At 33.6% G+C, this 19,806-nt stretch overlaps 3 protein-coding genes across 4 annotated transcripts; 1 reads left to right on the top strand and 2 right to left on the bottom strand.

The window, feature by feature from the left end:
• Positions 1–261: 261 nt before the first annotated feature.
• On the bottom strand, positions 262–6,582 carry LOC123699924. The gene is made up of 9 exons (XM_045646973.1): positions 5,990–6,582; positions 5,717–5,896; positions 5,398–5,585; positions 5,169–5,302; positions 4,787–4,917; positions 4,237–4,480; positions 3,825–3,960; positions 765–849; positions 262–411 (listed from the first exon to the last, which is right to left on the bottom strand). Exons 1-9 carry the CDS (start codon positions 6,545–6,547, stop codon positions 262–264), a joined length of 1,806 nt encoding a protein of 601 aa, XP_045502929.1. The 5' UTR covers positions 6,548–6,582.
• Positions 6,583–7,627: 1,045 nt separating this feature from the next.
• LOC123699653 (protein preli-like) lies at positions 7,628–11,781 on the top strand. Of its 2 annotated transcripts, none has more exons than XM_045646656.1 (6): positions 7,628–7,849; positions 8,234–8,405; positions 8,747–8,854; positions 10,339–10,444; positions 10,735–10,884; positions 11,314–11,781. In XM_045646656.1, exons 2-6 carry the CDS (start codon positions 8,314–8,316, stop codon positions 11,461–11,463), a joined length of 606 nt encoding a protein of 201 aa, XP_045502612.1. In that variant the 5' UTR covers positions 7,628–7,849; positions 8,234–8,313; the 3' UTR covers positions 11,464–11,781. The 2 variants fall into 2 exon arrangements, with proteins under 2 accessions (XP_045502612.1, XP_045502613.1); XM_045646657.1 differs by lacking the exon at positions 7,628–7,849 and adding an exon at positions 7,977–8,156.
• A 4,432-nt stretch (positions 11,782–16,213) lies between these two features.
• On the bottom strand, positions 16,214–17,867 carry LOC123699819 (probable methyltransferase-like protein 15 homolog). Its single transcript, XM_045646852.1, is given in 3 exon segments — positions 16,214–17,246; positions 17,297–17,595; positions 17,684–17,867. Coding segments are annotated over 3 exon segments (1,359 nt in total). The 5' UTR covers positions 17,755–17,867; the 3' UTR covers positions 16,214–16,257.
• Between the last annotated feature and the right edge of the window lie 1,939 nt (positions 17,868–19,806).

The following is a 19,806-nucleotide window of genomic DNA, read 5'->3' on the forward strand; positions in this document are numbered from 1 at the left end:
CATTTTAAAATACCTACAAAAACAATCTATAGCTGTTAACATATTAAAAAAACGTATTTATACGAGTGAAATATGTATTTCAGATATTTCAGTCATAGGATTCGGTGAATTTTGTATAAAATATTAACAAATAACCACCTTTAAAAGCTTTAAGAATTATGATACTTATTGAATAATAGAATTCATGTTTACCAAAATATTTTATTTTTCAACTTTTTTCTTTAGAAAACAATTTTGAAACAAACATTAACAACATACAAGTTAAACGTTATAATTTTCCAAACATCTGATAAACTCTTGCTTCGCGACATATGTGTTGTAGTGTAACCACTGCTCCGTATCGTCGGATTCCTCCGGCTTCCTATGTTTCACTTGCTTCTCCTTCCATTGTTTACTCAATTTTATGGTTTCCTGTAGGAAAAAAGAATTTTAAGCTATTGCATAGCTTCTATCGCGGGCCTTGAGCGCGGGGACTGAATCGAGAAATTCCGTAACGAAAAAACCACGCTCCCCACTCCGACGGGCACGGAGGTGTGGCTTGAAGGCATGCTATGCAATAGCTTTTCCGCGGCAGTCCCCGAGTGCCACACGTCTTTTTTATTTTTGTAAACTCCAATGATAATAAAAAAGTCCTTATGACTACAATGAAAAGCCTATAATATTATGATAATAATAATTATTTTATTAATTCATAGTAAATAATTATGTGATGAACTTCTACTGAATTGAAAAGAGATTATTATCATAACATTTTGTTAACTCACTTCTTTTCGTTTTCGAAGAATTGCTTCTCTATACTCGTGAGCGCTTTGTTTCTCCTTTTGTATTTCAGTTGGAGTTCTTCTATATCTAAATAATAATTAAACAACACAAATTTTTATATGTTTTGCCAAGTAAAGAGGAAAAAAAATGGAACAGTTAACAAATTATTAATACACTCACCGGCACGGAATCTTGGCCACTGCAAATTTTTGCGTAAAATAACACTATTTCTTTTCTACTACATAATTCAATAAAAATTTAATCAAAACTAGTTACTTTAATGTTTTTACTAACTTTTAGTAATAATTGGAAGTTAATAAGAAGTACTACCGAGTAGATATGAATTAAACAAGAATTTACGCTTTTCCTGTGAAATTTAAATGATTTCTTAAAAAATGCTAAAAAATTAGAAAGAACGTTTCCATAAAAAAATTGAACCTTTCAATAAAGGGTGTTTCCTTCTCTTGCCTTAAACACTTTGCATCCAGTCTGGCATACTCTAGAAGACATTTTTGGAGACCACTTGAGCTATAGTGTACCAAACGGCCCCAGCTGTATTTCTAAGCTCATCTAACATTAGTGCTGGGTTGGAATCGAACTTTATGTTTCTTTTAAGCATGTCCCAGATGTGTTCTATTGGATTAAGATCCGGGCTACGAGCTGGCCACTACAATTTTTCAATAATAACCTCTTGAAGGTACTCTTATACGTATCGTATGACACGCGGACGTGCGTTATAGTGTATAAGTAGCAAATTTTCTTCACTGATAAACCTGTAATAGGGCTGAACATGTTCCTGGAGAATTTCCTCCATGTACCTGATCAAATTTAAGCCATTATCTACGATAAATAACTCCGTGCGAGCATCGGAACTTATACCTCCCCATACCATTATTGACCCTCCATGAAAAATCGCATTTTGAGTGTGGTGATGTGTGAAAACCTCTCTTCTCGTCTCCTCTATACTGACTGTTGGCTATCAGAAGCTCGTAAAGTGCCTTAGCAGCCATCTGTGAACACCCCACGAGCGCACTGGCTGTGGGTCCAGTTTTCATGTTCTCGTGCAAAACGAAGACGTGCTTCTCTGTGATGTCTGAGGAGTTCTGGACGGCGTGCTGGTCTGCAAACCTTCAAATTAACTTCTTTCATTAGTCTTCTTTCCGATTGCTCACTCACATTTATTATCCTGGTGTTTTAGAGCCGGTGGCGTATCCTAAAAACTGTCAGAAAGCCATTTCTGAGTATCTCTCGAACAATAAACGGGTCTTCTCGAGCTGATGTGCACCTCACACCTTCATTTCCTGATCTGCACATGTGGCTGCCAGTCTCCTGGTATCTTCTCCATGCATAGTGCATCGCTGAACGAGGTACATACTGTACATTAGGTACTTTACGTTGCGGCAGTTATTGGTCTATCATTGTGATGGCCTGAGTAGGTTGTTCAGATGTTAATGGCATTTTTTATTGTTTGTTATGATCATTGACTACAGTACAACAATAACAATATCTTAAAATGGCATAAATGATATAAAAAAAAGTTTAAAACGAACAATTCGTAACTTCGGCTTAACCGCACATATCACAAATTTCGAGTAACTCTTAAAAAGTGGTAAAAGATTATTCTCAAACTCAATGATTTCTTACCATAAAATTAAACAAATAATATGTTAACATATCTGCATACAAAAAAATCGTGAAAAACACTTCAAACTTTTTTTATCGGCAAATTTGTAAGTGGCCAAGATTCCGTGCCGGTGAGTGTATTATAAATGCGAAAGTAACTCTGTCTGTCTGTCTGTCTGTTACTCAATCACGCCTTAATACTATACTACTACTGAACCAATTTGCATGAAATTTTGTATAGAGATATTTTGATACCCGAGAAAGGACATAGGATAGGTTTTATCCCGGAAATCCCACGGGAACGGGAACTATGCGAGTTTTTCTTTGACAGCGCGAGCGATGCCGCGGGTAAAAAACTAGTAACTCTATATTTGCATCACAAGATACTTTACATAAATAGCAAGAATTTATTTATTTTATTTATTTACTAGCTTCCGCCCGCGACTCCGTCCGCGCGGAAAAATTAAGATAAATTAAGATTTTTTTTTCTACGTATTTTTCCGGGATAAAAAGTATCCTATTTTATGCCCAGGATAATAAGTTATAATTATACCAAGTTTCATCGAAATCGAACCGTTAGTTTTCACGTGATGCCTGAACATACAGACAGACAGACAAAAATTTTTTTAATCACATATTTGGGCTTGGTATCGATCCAGTAACACCTGCTATTTATTTTTTCAATATTTTCAATGTACAGAATTGACCCTTCTACAGATTTATTAGATACTAGCATCCGCCCGCGACTCCGTCCGCGCGGATGTCGGTCTTCGCGTGGATGGTTTATTTCTCCATTTTGAGTAACTCTAACAATGATATCTTATAAATATCTATTGGACCCAAATACGGCTAGGCCTATAATAATACGCAACGTGTGTTCGCAGTTCTACAGAACAACGTCTATGGATAAAACTGAAAAATTAAGATTAATTTTTTTCTACGTATTTTACCAGGATAAAAAGTATCCTATTTTACGCCCAGGATAATAAGGTATAATTATACCAAGTTTCATCGAAATCGAACCGTTAGTTTTCACGTGATGCCTTCACATACAGACAGACAGACAGACAGACAGACAAAAATTTTTTTAATCACATATTTGGGTTTGGTATCGATCCAGTAACACTCCCTGGTATTTATTTTTTCTATATTTTCAATGTACAGAATTGACCCTTCTACAGATTTATTATATGTATAGATATGTATAGATAATTCTTTATTGTGCAAAATATGATCAAACAATAGTATACAAAAGGAAGTAGTAATACAAAAGCATAAATTGCCCAAAAGGCGGCCTTATTGCTAAACAGCAATCTCTACCAGGCAACCTGGCGGGAGAGGAAAAGGCAAGAAGATTATGGGATAGTGCAAAAATACAAACAAAGTACTTATTAATGCAAAAAAAAAAATATTTGTATAAACAGAATTGTATATCTTACTTGTGGTACAACAGTTTATGTGCAAGATAATGAATTGGTCTCTTAGGCTGTGCTTTAGCTACATCCAGCAGAGCTTCTGGAAGAATATGCCCGAAATTCTCCCAGAGATAATTTACTGTTTCCGTGTCTAACTTTCCTAAAAGAAGAATGTGTATTCCTTATGAAAATGTTACTAATAATTATTTTTTTGCGATTTTATGATATGAATTTTGTGACTGAAGATATTTGGAGTAGAGTGGCATATGCTACTTTTCTTCGCAATGAAGAATCTCATTTCCATGGGAATTTCCTATGACTACGCTGGTGAAGCCGCGGGCGGTAAGCTAGTAAAATAAATTAATAAAAATCGGTCAAGCCGTTTCAAAGGAGTTTTTGTATGAACATTTCAATCCAGATTCGAAAGAGATTCAACCTCTAGTATCCACAGGTTTACATTGAGGCAACATCTCCACATCAAACGGATCTTTGACTTGCATCTTACAATCTTTGTTCACTCGTTCAGAATGGCCGCAGTCTTGCGTCACTTTGACTCTTATGTCATTGTCAAGTTTGTAAAGACTACTGCATGGCGCGATTTGATACAATTGTTCGCCATTTTTGATTATGTAGCGCCCGAATGTGTCGTAGAAGTATAGGTCGTTTTCGTGCTTCTGAAACTGTATTTAAAATGAGGATTATGATACTGCAAAAAAGCAAGCAAGAGCATATACACCATCAAGAACATTGCATGTTTGTCTCTTTCAACCGCTTCACCATAAATATAGTTTTGCTTAATTTCATATAAATATAGTCTACATTACTGTATTACAAACAAACTTGTCCGCTTCATTTATATGTTCGCGATAAACTCAAATATGTATGGAGTACTTACTACTGTATCGATTTTAATTACGTTTTATTATAAAACTCTACAAAGATAACTGAATGAGTGATTGATAGAGTGAACTGAACAATATAGTTACATCGACGAATTGCCCTTTGCAATCGACGTGATACATGTTGAGCCCATAGTCGTACATGTAAACTTGGTGCCCATATTCGTCTATATAGTACGTACCAATTATTCTGTCTTTGTAAAACTTCCTGTCTGGTCCTTAAAATAAAATTTCTTTATTCATTAAAGTACGTTAAATATTAAAGTATGTACGTTAAAAAAATATCTATATATATGTGTAATAAGTATATAAAAAAAAATTATTAAAACTTTAATGCTTGTGATCCTTCACGTATATAATATCTGCACAGTGCACACCAATAGGAAACGAAATTTATTATTTTCTATGCTTCGAAATTTTAAAGTTGCCTTAATGCTAAGGAGTAATAAATTAAAAGCTTTCTTTATACCTTTTAACGTAAAAAATGTAAAAAGAGCTTTCGCGGCATTCAATGTTAATTTATGCAAGCGTTCCACCTTCTGTTTGTCACTATCATCAAGAACAACTTCCGGTTCGTATTTCCTCTCTGGATTCTCTAAAACTCTTTAAAATTGTTATTTTGTAAGCCAACGGAAGTAATTTTATATTCCGATAAGAAATAATATAATAATATGTTAAAAAGCAATAAAATGGCGTACTCTAGAAACATTTTTTCATCTACCGTCAATGCGTCCTTCTCTTCTTTCAACTTCATCATAGTTTTGTAGATAACGTTAAATTCGAAAACTCTTTCCCGCCAATAATTGACTTCTTCTTTTAAACGTTCTGTGGGCACGTGTTTTGAGTCCTCGATTTTATCTTTTATAATTGATATACTTCGTTGAACCTTTAAGAATTTTATGCATCTATATTAATTAGCAACAAAGAAATAGTTATCTATTGGTTTATATGATAGAAATAGAAAATTATGAAAGATGATTTAAGTAGTCTACTTTGAAGAGATATGAAAAAAATCACTTCAGCAATATCGAACGAAGAACGGATATCTTGTCTGAATATCGTCAAGTGCTCCTTATTTTTGTCGTAGAGCTGATGAAGCAGGCTGCTGAGACTTGCATTACATTCTTCTTGAATGCTATAGAGATTCGATTGCATCCGTTTGTGGATTTCTTCCAAACTTACGCGTATCTTGTTGATCTGAACATAGATTTCTCATTTAGACAATTTTTATAGCAATGGCGACATGATATTATTAATAATTATTATATTGTGTGTGTGTGTAATACTTACATTCCTAGCTAACAATAACGTGATATATTCATACGTAAAAGCAAATAAAGTATTTTTATGTTTGAGCGATATAGGAAAGTGCTCTTTTGCAAAATTATGCACTTTTTCTGGTGTGTCGAACTTTTTAATAATCTCCCTTATAATGTATAACTCTCCCATGAAACGATGATATATTTTTTCTACTTCTTCAAATGTATTCTTTTCTCGAAGTGTTTCAATTGGAAGGAAATGTTTACCGAAATCTACTTGTTGAGCTTGATGAAATTTAATCGTTCTTTCTATGATTTCTAGGAGTTCATGTTTAAAAGCATTATGACTAAGCCGGTCTGCTTCTATGATTGCTTGATTCATAACATCAGTCCAGTGAATGAGAAAAATGTTAACAATCTTTTTTATTTCTCCGTAATATGTATAATATGACCCATCTTTATATTCTACTTCAAGAAGTAGTTTCACATAGTGTATGAATACGGGATCCTTGTCATTATTCAAAATGAAATGACTTGTATTTAGTGTCCATCTGCGTAATTTTTGTAAATATTCCTTGTATTCATTCATTGCGCATATTGAAATTAAAATATAATTAATTCAATTCTAAAGTTTAAATTACAACATAAATTATTACATACCTACAATTATTATGACATCCTTGTCAGTAAATAAATGAAGTGTAAATTTTTCAAATATTATTTATTTTATTAGTATTTATTGAAGAAAAAGGATGGATTAGAAATATCTATGGAAGGAAGGATCTAGGATCTAAGTGTGGATCTAAGTTATCTAAAGGCTTAGATCCACAGCTAAGATCTAAAGGCACCTTTTATTATCTCCACAAATCATAATTGAAGTGAAACTTGTTTATCGGGGTTGGAAAAAAATTTAGTGTACCATTTTTTCGTTACGTGTTATAATTTTCCGTGAGCCAGCACGCACGAGCAACTTTGTCTCCGCAACTATTCTGTCTCCGCAACTATTTTGTCTCTCTCACCCATGGGCTAGTATGAAAGTGCGCGCACGTAGCGACGCAACTCCCCATACAATTGATGGGAGAGACAAAATAGTTGCGGAGACAAAGCTCGTGCGCGCTGGCTCTTTGACGTATTTCTGTAAAGTAAGAGCCAGCGCGCACGAGCAACTTTGTCTCCGCAACTATTTTGTCTCTCCCATCAATTTGTATGGGGAGTTGCGTCGCTACGTGCGCGCGCTTTCATACTAGCCCATGGGTGGAGAGACAAAAAAGTTGCGGAGACAAAATAGTTGCGGAGACAAAGTTGCTCGTGCGCGCTAGCTCTAAATTATTTTTTGAAAAATAAGTTCATAAAGAAGTTTCACTTCTTACGTGTGTAGTGTGTACACTAGTACACGCACACATTATTTTATGAGACCCAAGGCGAGACTTATTCGATAGCTATTCTTTCTTAAGGTATTTTTCAGTGTACCGTTTGGTTAGACTCTACCTAACCCGATCGATGACTCTTCTATCATGATTCGGCGAGCTACCAGAATATATTCTTATAAAATACCAATAAATTATAATAATATTACAATTTACATAGAGATTGAATCCAGAAGCTATATTATGACACATGACATTGACATATTAATGTATTGTCTGTTTCGTACAAGTTTCGTAATGTTTTCAATTCAGTCTGGAAATATCTGTGGCTGTACTTTATCAAAATTTTATCAAAAACACCTGAAAATAATATGGTTATCCAAAATACTTCGCTAGTTTGTTGAGTGAATAACTCATCGATCATAGCTGATAAAGACTTAAAAAGAATTTCTGTGCGCTTAAATGATACACTTATTATCCCACGCGTAAACGTGCTCAAGTGATTATATTTCTCCGGCAAACAGGTAAAATATTAATTGTATAATTTAAGTTACCTATTTTGCTTCGTAATTAAATTATTGTCTTAACATAACTTATCCATCACATGGCGCTCAATGAACTACATGTGCTGAATAAATAATATTGTATAACCACGCTCGATCTATAGTCCAATGTTTTTAAATTAATTATTATATTGCTCGTATTGGAAGTTGAAGTACGTGACTTTAGTCAGAGAGTTAAATGGTTTAAAGTATTTTAAGGTCCACACTGTGAAGAGTATATGCATTTGACCTACTTAGATTTCGTGTTTATGTAACGTGATACGATACGGTGCGATTATAGTTATATTATGATATTGATTTCTATGTGTTTGATTGTTGTGATAGTTGTATGTTCCTGTTTTGTAGGTTCGCGCGTGAAGAATGGCGCACTGAGGTCATTCTTTGTTTACAATTCTCCATTCCGGTAAAAGTGATAAATCGTAAAAATGGCAAGATATTATGAGAATACGACTGTGTTTAATTTTAGTTGGGACCAAGTGGCACGCGGATACTGGAAGAGGTATCCAAATCCACAAAGGCATGTATTTTTTCTTATTAGTAAGCTAAAATTTAACATATAACCCTGTAGATTGCTAATTATAAATTGAATTAGATGTTATGGTTTATTTTGTTAAAAGTTTGATAAAATGTAGGTATGCAAACATTGATAAAATCTAATAGTGAATCCTAGAACTTAATTTTATAAGACACTATATTTATTTTAAGGTAAAATATTAATAAAATTTAATGTTAATGTAAAATTCAGGACCAATAAATACATACACAACACAAGTTAAAAATATCCTTGTGTTTGTTGATCATCCCTATTACAAAGCTAAGGAAATGATTCACTTTAATAATATGTTTTGTATATTTCAGTACTCATGTGCTTTCCGAGGATACATGGAGCAGATGTGTGAAGGATGGATGTTTATACACAAAAAGACTGTTAACTAAAACTAATAGAGTACCAAAATGGGGAGAAAGGCAAGTTCACTTTTAAAATAAACGTCAACTTATTTATAACTGAGAGCTATGATTTTTTTAACTGCATTAAATAGCGGAATATACAAGTTTGAATAATACTATGCTGCAGTTATTCATAATTTATAAAATATTCTATGATATTTTTTTCTATGTTTGCCGATGTTTTAAATTGGAGTAATAAATAAAAACATGTTTTATTTATCATATTCTACAACATCTTTTCCTTATTTGCGTCTATGTGATACATATTTATAAAATAAAAATGTGTAAATGATATATAAATACATATATATTGAAATGCATGTATTTTTTCAATAATGAATTCCTTAGAAACCTTGAAACGCTGCTCTTAACAAGATAGAATAGTTTTAAGTGAGGTCACATGCAAGGTTATTGACTGAACAGTACTGCGTCTATTCATTGTTGTATGTATTAGCGCCCTTACGCACTAGCGGTTAACCGCGGGGGCGGCTAACCGCGCGGTTAGCATTTAATATGCAACCGCTTTTATGATTAGTGCGTACAATCATAAGCGGTTGCATATTTAAAATGGGAACCCGCGGTTAACCGCTAGTGCGTAAGGGCACTAAGATGTTATAATTGTTTTTGGATAAAAATTGTATTAAATAAGATAAACTTTTTATGCTTATACAACTTGTGTTAATAAGGAATGAAGTTAGTGTTACTGAATCATAGTACAGATATTTTATTAAAATATGTTCATAAGGTATACTGATATTTTACACACAATATTGTAAAAATAAAATTACAAATAAAAATACTTTTTAGGTATAACTAAATACTTGCACTGATAATTTTCTTTTCTGCTTCTCAGGCTGTGTTTTAATTTCAATATCAATTATAATATAAATAATTAATTTTTGTAGAACTGTTCAAAGTCTTGTTTATGTCGAGATACCATTGTGTTATTTTAAATTTATCTCAATCTTATGTATTTTATCGCATCAAAATTTGAGATATCTTAGATAAGTAATGAGTGATGACAACACAGTTTTAGAAGCCTTGAGAAATAAATCCATTTAGCATTGGCCATGACACTAAGTTCTTAATAATTTGTTTATTTACAGATATGAATGTAATTATTTCATTATTTTTTCAACACTAGTGTAGAAAAGAAAAACACATTATATTAATTAAAAATTATGTCTGTTTTGTTAATATCAATCCTTATACTAGATGTCCCAGCAAACATTGTTCTGTCCTACTTTTATCCAGGGCCCGTTGAAAATTTCCAGACTGTATATTAGATTATTAAGCTGAGGAGCTTGTTTGTTTGCTTTTAACACGCTAAGCTCGAGAACTCGGATTTCAATTGAAAATTTATTTCACTGTTAGTAAGTCTATTAAATAAAGAAGACAAAGTATATATCACGCTAAGACAAATAGGAGCGAAAAAAAACGTAGGGCACTGCTACTGTGTGATGTGTGTTATAACAATTTAATCCTTTGTGTATTTATTATAGATTCTTCAATGCAAAATCGGTCAAAATTATAGAAGAGAGTGTTGTGGACCCTGAGAAGAAAGTGCTGGTCACGTACACTAGGAATTTAGGTTACACTAAAGTTATGGTGAGAATAGTTTTTCACTTATTTATTGGTAGTAGGTGTATAATTCCAGTCAAGTCATCTTATGTTAAACATTAATCCACTTTTATGTTAAAAAATATAGTTGTTTGTTTATTGATACCATTGAAACTCATCTAATAGGAAGAACTACAAATAGAAAGTCAGAATGCTAATCGTTTTGCAACACTCATTACTCAGACCGTCTTTTCTATTACATTATTCAATTAGCAGGTTCTGTTGCTTATTTTGTATAGAATACAATTTTAAATACAATTAAAATAATCCTTTTTCAGAGCGTAGTAGAGCGAGTAGAGTACCGTCCCTCAGGGCCCTCCCAAACCGTGTGCGTTCGTTCTGCGTGGGTCGATTCACAAGTGTTCGGATTCTCGCGGGCCATCCGCGCGTTTGGCGTGGAACGGTTTAGGAAAAATGCTTCTCAGATGGTGAGTTTTGTCAAAAAGTTGGTTGTCATTTTGTTTTAGTTTACATATTCTACTCTGAGTGCAAGTGAATGTAAATTTAGATTACAGTAAAGCCTGTAGTGACTAATGTACTCTACACTCGACCCTACAGCTCGACCGATTTTGTCGAGTTTTGATATTAAATCTATGAACTAGAATGTTTTGAGTTACATTTGTATAAATTAATGATTTTTTTTCCTTTGTCAACTCGTAGTTAACGCTAAAGGGAACAAAAAAAAGTGGCTGTAAAGTTTTTTTTTTGTGAATTCATTAATTAATTTTACAGTCATTACCTTTTTTAAAATTTTTTAAAATTATTTTATGATATTAACTATATGTGTAAATTGTTTATGCAATGTGAATGTAAATAAATAAATAAAATAAATATACTTTTTACAAATTGTTCACCAGGTGAGCGGGTTCAACTTCGTGCTGCACAACATGTTCCCGCGGCCGGCGCCGCACGCGGTGTCGCACGCGCTGAAGGAGATGCGCGACGCGGCCGCCGCCGCCACCGACCGCGCCAAGGCCAACGTGCTCTCCTCCGTCAACCGCACGTAGGACTAGCGGGCCCTGGGGCCTGCCATGTCACACAGTTACAATAAGGCCCTAGGAAAACTTCAGTTGTTAAACGCAAACGATTTGTCGCTACAATACGAAGTGAAACGGGCTCTAGGGCTTGTGTAGTCGCTAAGTTACAGTCGAGCTCTAGTGCCTGCGCAGTCGTTACAAGTTACGATAAAGCCCTAGGACAGTTTAGTCGTTTAAAGTTACAATTGGGCCCTAAGGCCTGTGTAGTCGTTAAAATTTACAATTGGGCCCTAGAGCAGATAAGTCGTGAAATGTTACAAACGGGCCCTAGCGCCTGTGCAGAGGCGACGCACGTGAAAAGGGCGTTAGGGCCTGTATTGTCAATAAAAGTTACTAGTTACAGAATTAATTTTTTCCTAGGGTCCAAACCCTAGGAAAAAATTAATTCGGTTGTCATTAATCGTTTCAATCGGGCCCTAGGACAGATTTAATAGTAGTAGTTACAATAAAACAACAAAAAAAAAACGCGGCCTTCTCCCGGTGAGCGGCTTCAATTTCTTACTACACAAAATGTTGCTACGGCCGGTAATGTTTTAAACAATTTTATGCAATAAATGTAAAAAGTTTATTGACTTCAATAAAGCCTCGTATTGATGTTAACATTTGTTTAGCAAGGTACAACACAATGTATAAAAGTTCTCATCCCGTCATTTAAATATTGTTGAAGTATTCAGCAACATTGTTAACTGTTGCTAAACAATTAACATGAATATGACGCTGAAATATATGTGTTCGGGGCCGTGGCGGTAAAATCGTTACATATAATAAGATTAGTTTCAACAAAATATTCAGATAGGTACAGGCCTGGTTAGGCCCTGATTACAATTTAGGCTAGTAGATTTACATATACAACTAATTATTCAAAATTTAATGTTTATTTCAATATAAGATGACTAGATCTTTAACAAAAAATATCAGGCCTGAGAAAAACATAATATAGTATATTATATCCCTATATATAATTGTAATGTACATAATAATATTATGAAAATAACAAGTTTCTACTGCAGCATATAAACTGCTCAGGTTTAATAAAATATTCTATAAGTTTATAAATACATTTTTAACCTATTGTAAAGTTTACACGGTCTTAGTTCATAGTTAATGTTAATTTAAGAATTTATCGCTTATTCAATTAAATGGGTTTCTATATCACTTTAGAATTTAATTTTTGCACATTCGATCGGTATTTATCGCAAATTTGTAGTGCCATATGGACTAAGGTCGTGTAAACTGCTTATAAATTTATTTGTATGGATTTTATTTTATGTTTTCATTGTATTTTATTTTAAAGATCCTTCTATAAATGCAGGACATCATGGGGATTAAAAAAAATAGTTTAATACTATAAAAGCAAAAGTCTTTTGTCGTATAAAGTTAGTGTAGTAAAGAAAATTCACTTTATGACTACATACTAAATATTGAACTTTTACTTATCTTATAAATGCATCAAGGATTATACCAGATAAAGAAAATGTACCGGACGTTAATAATAATGTTTTAAATTATTAAGTATCTCATAATAAAAATCATAATAAATCATATTTTATAAATATCCAATATTTTCGGGAATGGAGGATGCTAATGCTTAAACTTTGCATCTATTGTAAATATGTATATAAAGAAAAATCCCATCACTGCAGATTATTTTCGGGCTGAAATTGTATGTAATTTAGAAAAAATATCAATATGTAGGCGTCAGGCTCCGAGATTGATTTAAAAGAACACGAAGGTCTCCCCAAAATCACTTGCTAATACAATTATGACCATGAATAAAAATAAATATCACAAATAAGTTATAGTAAGCTCGTAATAGATGTGCACTCGGCGAACGAATGACCCAAGTTCGGTTCGCCGTTCGTTATTTTTTTAAAGCTTCGCTGGTGGCGCCGTCATATATGTATAAAATTATTAATTGTATAGAAAAAAAGACTCATATTTATATAAAAAAATATCATCTAAACTTAGAGAGACGTATTATTCTACGGTAAGCAAGTATGAAATATCAAAATAAACAGATAAAAACATTTTAATATGTTCTTGCAAATAATATTTTTGCCAAATTATTGAAAAAGTTTCATCTCTTGGTACTCAAAGAGAATTGCATTTAGTATAATATAAAAATAAATTAATAGTGAAAAAATGGATGCAATAATTGTGAATTACAATCGTAATAAAATCGATCGAAGAATGCATAATTGATTTAACGAACGAATATTGTATCGAGAGTATGTATAAATCATTGAGTTAATATTATGTACTACGTAATACATATTAACTCAATGGTATAAATATGTATTAAGTGAATATACGTGACATTATTAAGGAAAATGTGTTTGATAGTTTAAGAAATTAATAAAAAATACTTCATTTAAATTTTAACCTACAAAAAGATTTATTTTCCTCAATAATGTTGCGTCTGATTTTACTTTGCATTTTATTTGATGAACGAAATTATGTTGACTTCATTTGTTATAAGTACCTAAACTTGTAAAGTTTCTAAGTTATTGACACCTTTTCATAGCCATAGAGGCTTTATCGATTTTTAGCTCTAAAGTCTAATATTTCACTATTTAATAGTACAACTCAAAATTTTATGAATTTAGGCTTCACTATTTCTCATGTTAGATTATATTTAATGATATTCCACTTGGTAAAGATTTCTAACAAACAATAATAAGTTACTCTGTGTCTATGATTTGTGGGAAATTTAATTTAATTTCACAAATACTCTATGAATTTGGTCAACAAAAAGGTGTCATATACTTTTTGAGAATCATAAGCCACTGCCATTTTAAGTCGTCAGTATGAAGCTACGCGTACCTAATATGTTTAATGATATTACGTAATTTCTCAAAATAATATAATTCCATATTCCATCTCGCTCTAACTCAATATTTTAACTAAGCTAAAAAGAGACGATATCATTACTTACACTATTTAAAACAATTTTAGTACTTAGTCATTAACGTAATAGTTATTATTCTAGAAATACATTTATGAAGGAATTACTTATACTCAAATACCATAAACGTAATATCATTGGTAACCACATTCCGGCGGTGGTACAGTCGGCAACGTAAATTGTGTTGTACTGAGTAGGTATTGAATCATTTTATCAATCAAAATCATCAAAGTAATATCAATCAAAATCATCAAAGTAATTACTATATCGGAAAAGAAAATGTACTGGTCGTTGCTGACTGTATTTGTGCTTCGTTTAAATGTCAGTATGAAATTTAATTTTGTTGTGAAATAACTAAAAAAATGCTTGATTTTGAATGTTTCATTTGTAATGCTGCTTCAAACCGAGTGTTGAAGAATGGCAAATGTTCAACTGTATTTTTCTGGTAAATAAATAATAATTGAAATTGTATCGTATTTTTATTCTATAGTGACAAAATAAGAGCTTGTTGATAATTTACATTTAAAATACAACGATAAATTGATAATAGTTACCAGCTCTACAGTGCAGTGTAATATAGAAAGAAATAAATATTTCAAAATCATCTGTTTGTTTTATTTGGGGCGGGGATGAGAATCCAAATAGGTTGATGAATGCATGAGGCTCTAATATCCTTATTGCAAAAGTTCTGTGTTACAGTCTCATCTACAGTTTCTAGTGGAGATAAAATAATAATTACTATTATAAATTAATGTATTATGTATAAGAACTTTATAAGACAAAATAACAAACTTGTTTTCAAAATATAAACTCGTGTTTAGAGAATAGGTAGCTAATAAAAAAAGTATTTATATGTCAACCATAAGTAAAGACAACTGAACTCTTAAGTCCTTAGATTACAAAATTAAGTACAGATCACAGAACAGTAAGGGTCAACTCACACCAAAAGAGCGGCGAAGCGCAGCGCAGCGCGGCGAAGCGCGGAGTAGCGGATGCCCGCGACTTCTCGAGCATTCCAGCGACTTCTCGAGCAGTCGCGGGAATCCGCGCGCCTTCCCGCGATGAATTCACGGGTCGCTCTTTGCGCAGTTCGAATGCTCGCGCGCACAGACGCGTGCGGGGAGCGGGCGCGAGGGGCGGGATATTGCCAGCGGCCGCTCGCGAATGCTCGAGCATTCTCTGGAATTCCCGCGACTTCTCGCGCAGTCGCACGGTCCGTCCGCTGGAATTCCACGGAATTCCAGCGGCGCCGCGGGCATCCGCGCGACTCGTTCGAGCTTCTCATGCGATAATGAGTATTATAGTAATGAAAATAAAGTTAAAATTCATATGACACGGAAACTGCGCTCCGCTTCGCCGCGCTTCGACGCTCTTTTGGTGTGAGTTGACCCTAATGTGAATGTTTCACAAGGAATTATTTAGATAATATTATAATACTACATGTACTCGGTTTCATTTATTTAGAACTAGGTTTCCGCCCGCGGCGTCAAAGAAAAATCAGCACAGTTCCCGTTCCCGTGGGATTTCCGGGATTGCGTCATTTTCCCGGAATAAAAAGTAGCCTATGTCCTTTCTCGGGTATCAAAATATCTCCATACCAAATTCCATGAAAATTGATTCAGTAGTTTAGGCGTGATTGAGTACCAGACAGGCAGACAGAGTTACTTTCGCATTTATAATATTAGTATGGTTTTACAGTTATAACTTATCTACATAATATATTTATTTGCTAATTCTTATATTTAATTGCTCTTCTCGTACAATTGAATTTATTAACATAATATCAATATTGAAGGAATTAAATAAAACAAACTGTCATATTTCAACATTTACTACACTATTATCTACAAAACAATACACTACTTGATTTTTATTGCAGCTCTCAATCTGGCACTCCGACTCCTTGGATTCCTGTCTACTTCCTCCTCTGTTGGTACATCTACATGTTTATTTAACGCTTTCCATGGAGTATCTAGGAAATTATTTATCGTCTCTTGATCTTGAACTAGCATAGGGTTTAAGTACCTCAATGGCACTGGATTAGCTGTTTCATTTACTATATTACCAGCAATGTGTCGCTTAACTATAGTATCTTCAAGGGAATGAAAGCAAATGGTGATAAGCCGGCCGTTCAGTTTCAAATAATACTTAGCTAATACCATGCCATAGTTCAGTTCATTGAGTTCATTATTTACGAAAATTCGTAAAGCTTGAAAGACCTTTGTGGCGTTTGATTGTGGACGTTGTAGTTTATCCAATCGGAATTCATTAGGACAGCAAGAGTCTACAATATCTACTAATTCATGAGTCGTATCTATGTTCTTGATCATATATCTAGCTTGGATGATAGTTTGCGCGATTTTGGCAGCTTTCTTTTCTTCGCCATATATTTTGAATATTTTGTACAGTTCATTCTCATTGGCTGTAGCTAGTACTTCCCTTGCAGTTATTTGGTTTGGATCTCGTCCTGCGTCCATCCTCATGTCTAACAGACCATTCTTGCTAATAGAAAATCCTCGTTCTCCATTGTCCAATTGCATTGATGAACATCCAAAATCAAATAATATACCATCAATTGATGATTGCTTAATGCCATTGTCCTTCAATAGATGGGGAAGCTCACTAAATCTACCTAGAAGTGGCACCACTCTATTTGGATATTTCTCCGCTAGTTTTTGGGCCCGTTCATAAGCATTGGGATCCCTATCTAATGTGATCAATTTACAATTGGCAGATTTCAAAATTTTCGTGGAATGGCCTCCCGCTCCAAATGTCATGTCAATATAAACTTCATTGTCTGCTGGTTTTAGGTATTTAATTACTTCATCAAGCATAACAGGTGTGTGATCTCTTTGTGGACGTGTTTGTGTTGAAAAATTACATTTATGAACAGCCCACTGCAGGCATTGAAATCTTCGTATCATTTTGATTCTTTGTTAAAGATTTTTTGGAAGAATCCTTTGTTTTCTTCTTTTAAGTAATCTAGAACTTCATTCGATAAAACGAGGTTACACTCTTCAGAGTTCAGGCCAGTCGCCGAACTGTGCCTTGTTCTCTTGTATTTGTTTTTGTAGTAATTATCTGCTAGTTTGTTCAAAGAGGCGTATTGTTGGGTGCAAACTTCAGAATCCAAAGCCTGGTTGGCGGGAGACTCAAAAGCGCTTTTAACCTTATCCCGTATAAGTTTACCGAGGTCTCTGAAAAAGAGCATTGTGCCTTATTAACAAAATTTTGCACATTAAAAAGTTGGCATTTGTACATGTTCATAAATATATAAAAACTAACCTTTCACCCTTAGAAGTATCCAAAGGCCACTTTGCTATCAGCTTCGTAAATCTCTTATACTGTGTTGTCATCGCTATATTATGCTTTTTAACATATTTTTTGTAAATATGTGGAAACCGTATTCTCTTTAACTTTGTGAACCAATTCAAAAATTTGGGCAGAATATCGAATATTATTATGAAATTATACTTTATAGTACAATGACATCTTGATGTCATATTATGTCATTAAAATGTCAAATAATTTGACATGAATTTGACATTAAGCCATTCGTTCAGTACTATGGCGAAAATTCAAAATTATTTTTTTTAATGTATTTTTCTGGTTGAAGATACCTTATGTTGATAATATTGAATATTTTGAGGTGTACTATTGGCATAAAACAGAAAAACAGCAAACAAATTGATAAACCCGTTTTCCATGGTCACGGCATCACGCGTAAACGGGTGGACCGATTTTGATAATTCTTTTCTTATAATATTCCTTGAAGTACGAGGATGGCTCTTATGGAAAGAAAACATAAATATTAAATATGTACAACGGGCGGAGCCGGGGCGGACCGCTAGTTATATTATACTTTATGACTGATAGTACGTATTCGTACTATCTACTTTTGAAATGTTCAATAATGTAATACGGTTTCTCATCGCTCGTCTTTCGCTCGTTAATTATTTAATTAACATTTACATTTGCTTTTTTTACAGCTTTCTTCTCTTCACAAAAAATGATAATTAGTAATCTTTGTGTATAAAAATAAAATTAAAAAAAACGACGTGTGGCACTCGGGGGTGATGCCGCGCCCGCGGTAAAGCTATTGCGTAGCATGCCTTCAAGCCACACCTCCGAGCCCGTCGGAGTGGGGTGCGTGAGGTTTTTCGTTACGGAATTTCTCGATTTGGTCCCCGCGCTCAAGGCCCGCGATAGAATCTATAGCTTAAAATAAAATTTGTGAATGAAGACTGTTTTATTTACCTATTTCTTGCTTTGTGAATTCGAAACTAACAAAATATAATATACCTTAATATACTTATTGCAATTTAACATTTTACTCTAACGCTTGAGAATTTTGCTTACAAATAAGTGTAATTTATATTATTTGTAACTAGGATAAACTATGGCCAGTTTATTCCAAATCCTCTTTACACCTTGTGGGATAAGCAGTAATAAAAACTAACGGCTGTATAAATGTTGCGAACGCAGGAATGTCCAGGAAATATTATTAGCCGGATTAACTTTGTGTTGGTGCTGGAAATTAGCGTGTGCTCTAGATTTAATTATATTCTGTATTGTTTAGTTTAATTATAATAAACAAAATAGTTTGGTCTTATCTCTGACCAGCTGACGGTTGCGAATGAGACGAAATTTTCAGTATTGTTTAGAAAGGTGATTTTCTGTGTCTGGATTTATTTTTTCACAATACTTTAATCTTACTTTAATCGATCCTATTTGGATAAGTAATATTCATAAAGACACAAGTTAATTTCAAGCACAGTGTTTTTTATGGTTAGGTATTTAAAAAAAATTAACGTCGGAACCTATTTATTTTTTTAAGGGATAGGAATTTTAAAAGGCTCTTCTTAATTTAGTTAAGTTTAATTCCTTAAATTAGCATCAGTGGTAAATTGTTATTTTCTATATTTTGACTTCAAAAGTGCTTCTAACCGAACTTAAGTTGAATAAATAAATGTTTTTAGCAATATATAGGTATCTACCCATAACTTAGACCGACTGTATAACAGAACTTCTCTCTCTAACTCTGTAGCATTATCTTAATATATATAAATCTCGTGTCACAATGTTTGTCCTCAATGGACTCCACAACCACTTAACCGATTATAATAAAATTCGCACACCATATGCAGTTCGATCCAACTTGAGAGATAGGATAGGTTTTATCACGGAAATCCCTCGGGAACGGGAACTATGCGGGTTTTTCTTTGAAAACGCGGGCGAAGCCGCGGGCGGAAAGCTAGTTATATTATATACTCAATGCAAATAGATAACAAATTAGATATTGGTTTGATGGTGGTTTGATTGATGGCTTCATTAATCTATACAACTGTATCACTTATCAGATTAGGTTTCTGTTTGTCATATTTGTGTACACAAAAAAAAATACACAT

The sequence above is a fragment of the Colias croceus genome, chromosome 18, assembly GCF_905220415.1.
Source record: "Colias croceus chromosome 18, ilColCroc2.1".
Classification (NCBI taxonomy): Eukaryota; Metazoa; Arthropoda; class Insecta; order Lepidoptera; family Pieridae; genus Colias; species Colias croceus.

Bases quoted from the DNA above. Each gene is read 5' to 3' on its own strand.
- LOC123699924 (XM_045646973.1), bottom strand. From the start codon at position 6,547: ATGAATGAATACAAGGAATATTTACAAAAATTACGCAGATGGACACTA. The intron at 850-3,824 runs GTAAGATATACA...ATTATTATTTAG, and splicing joins CATAAACTGTTGTACCACAA to ATATAGAAGAACTCCAACTG. The intron at 412-764 runs GTGAGTTAACAA...TTTTTCCTACAG, and splicing joins TTCTTCGAAAACGAAAAGAA to GAAACCATAAAATTGAGTAA.
- LOC123699653 (XM_045646656.1), top strand. From the start codon at position 8,314: ATGGCAAGATATTATGAGAATACGACTGTGTTTAATTTTAGTTGGGAC. The intron at 10,445-10,734 runs GTGAGAATAGTT...ATCCTTTTTCAG, and splicing joins TAGGTTACACTAAAGTTATG to AGCGTAGTAGAGCGAGTAGA. The intron at 10,885-11,313 runs GTGAGTTTTGTC...ATTGTTCACCAG, and splicing joins GGAAAAATGCTTCTCAGATG to GTGAGCGGGTTCAACTTCGT.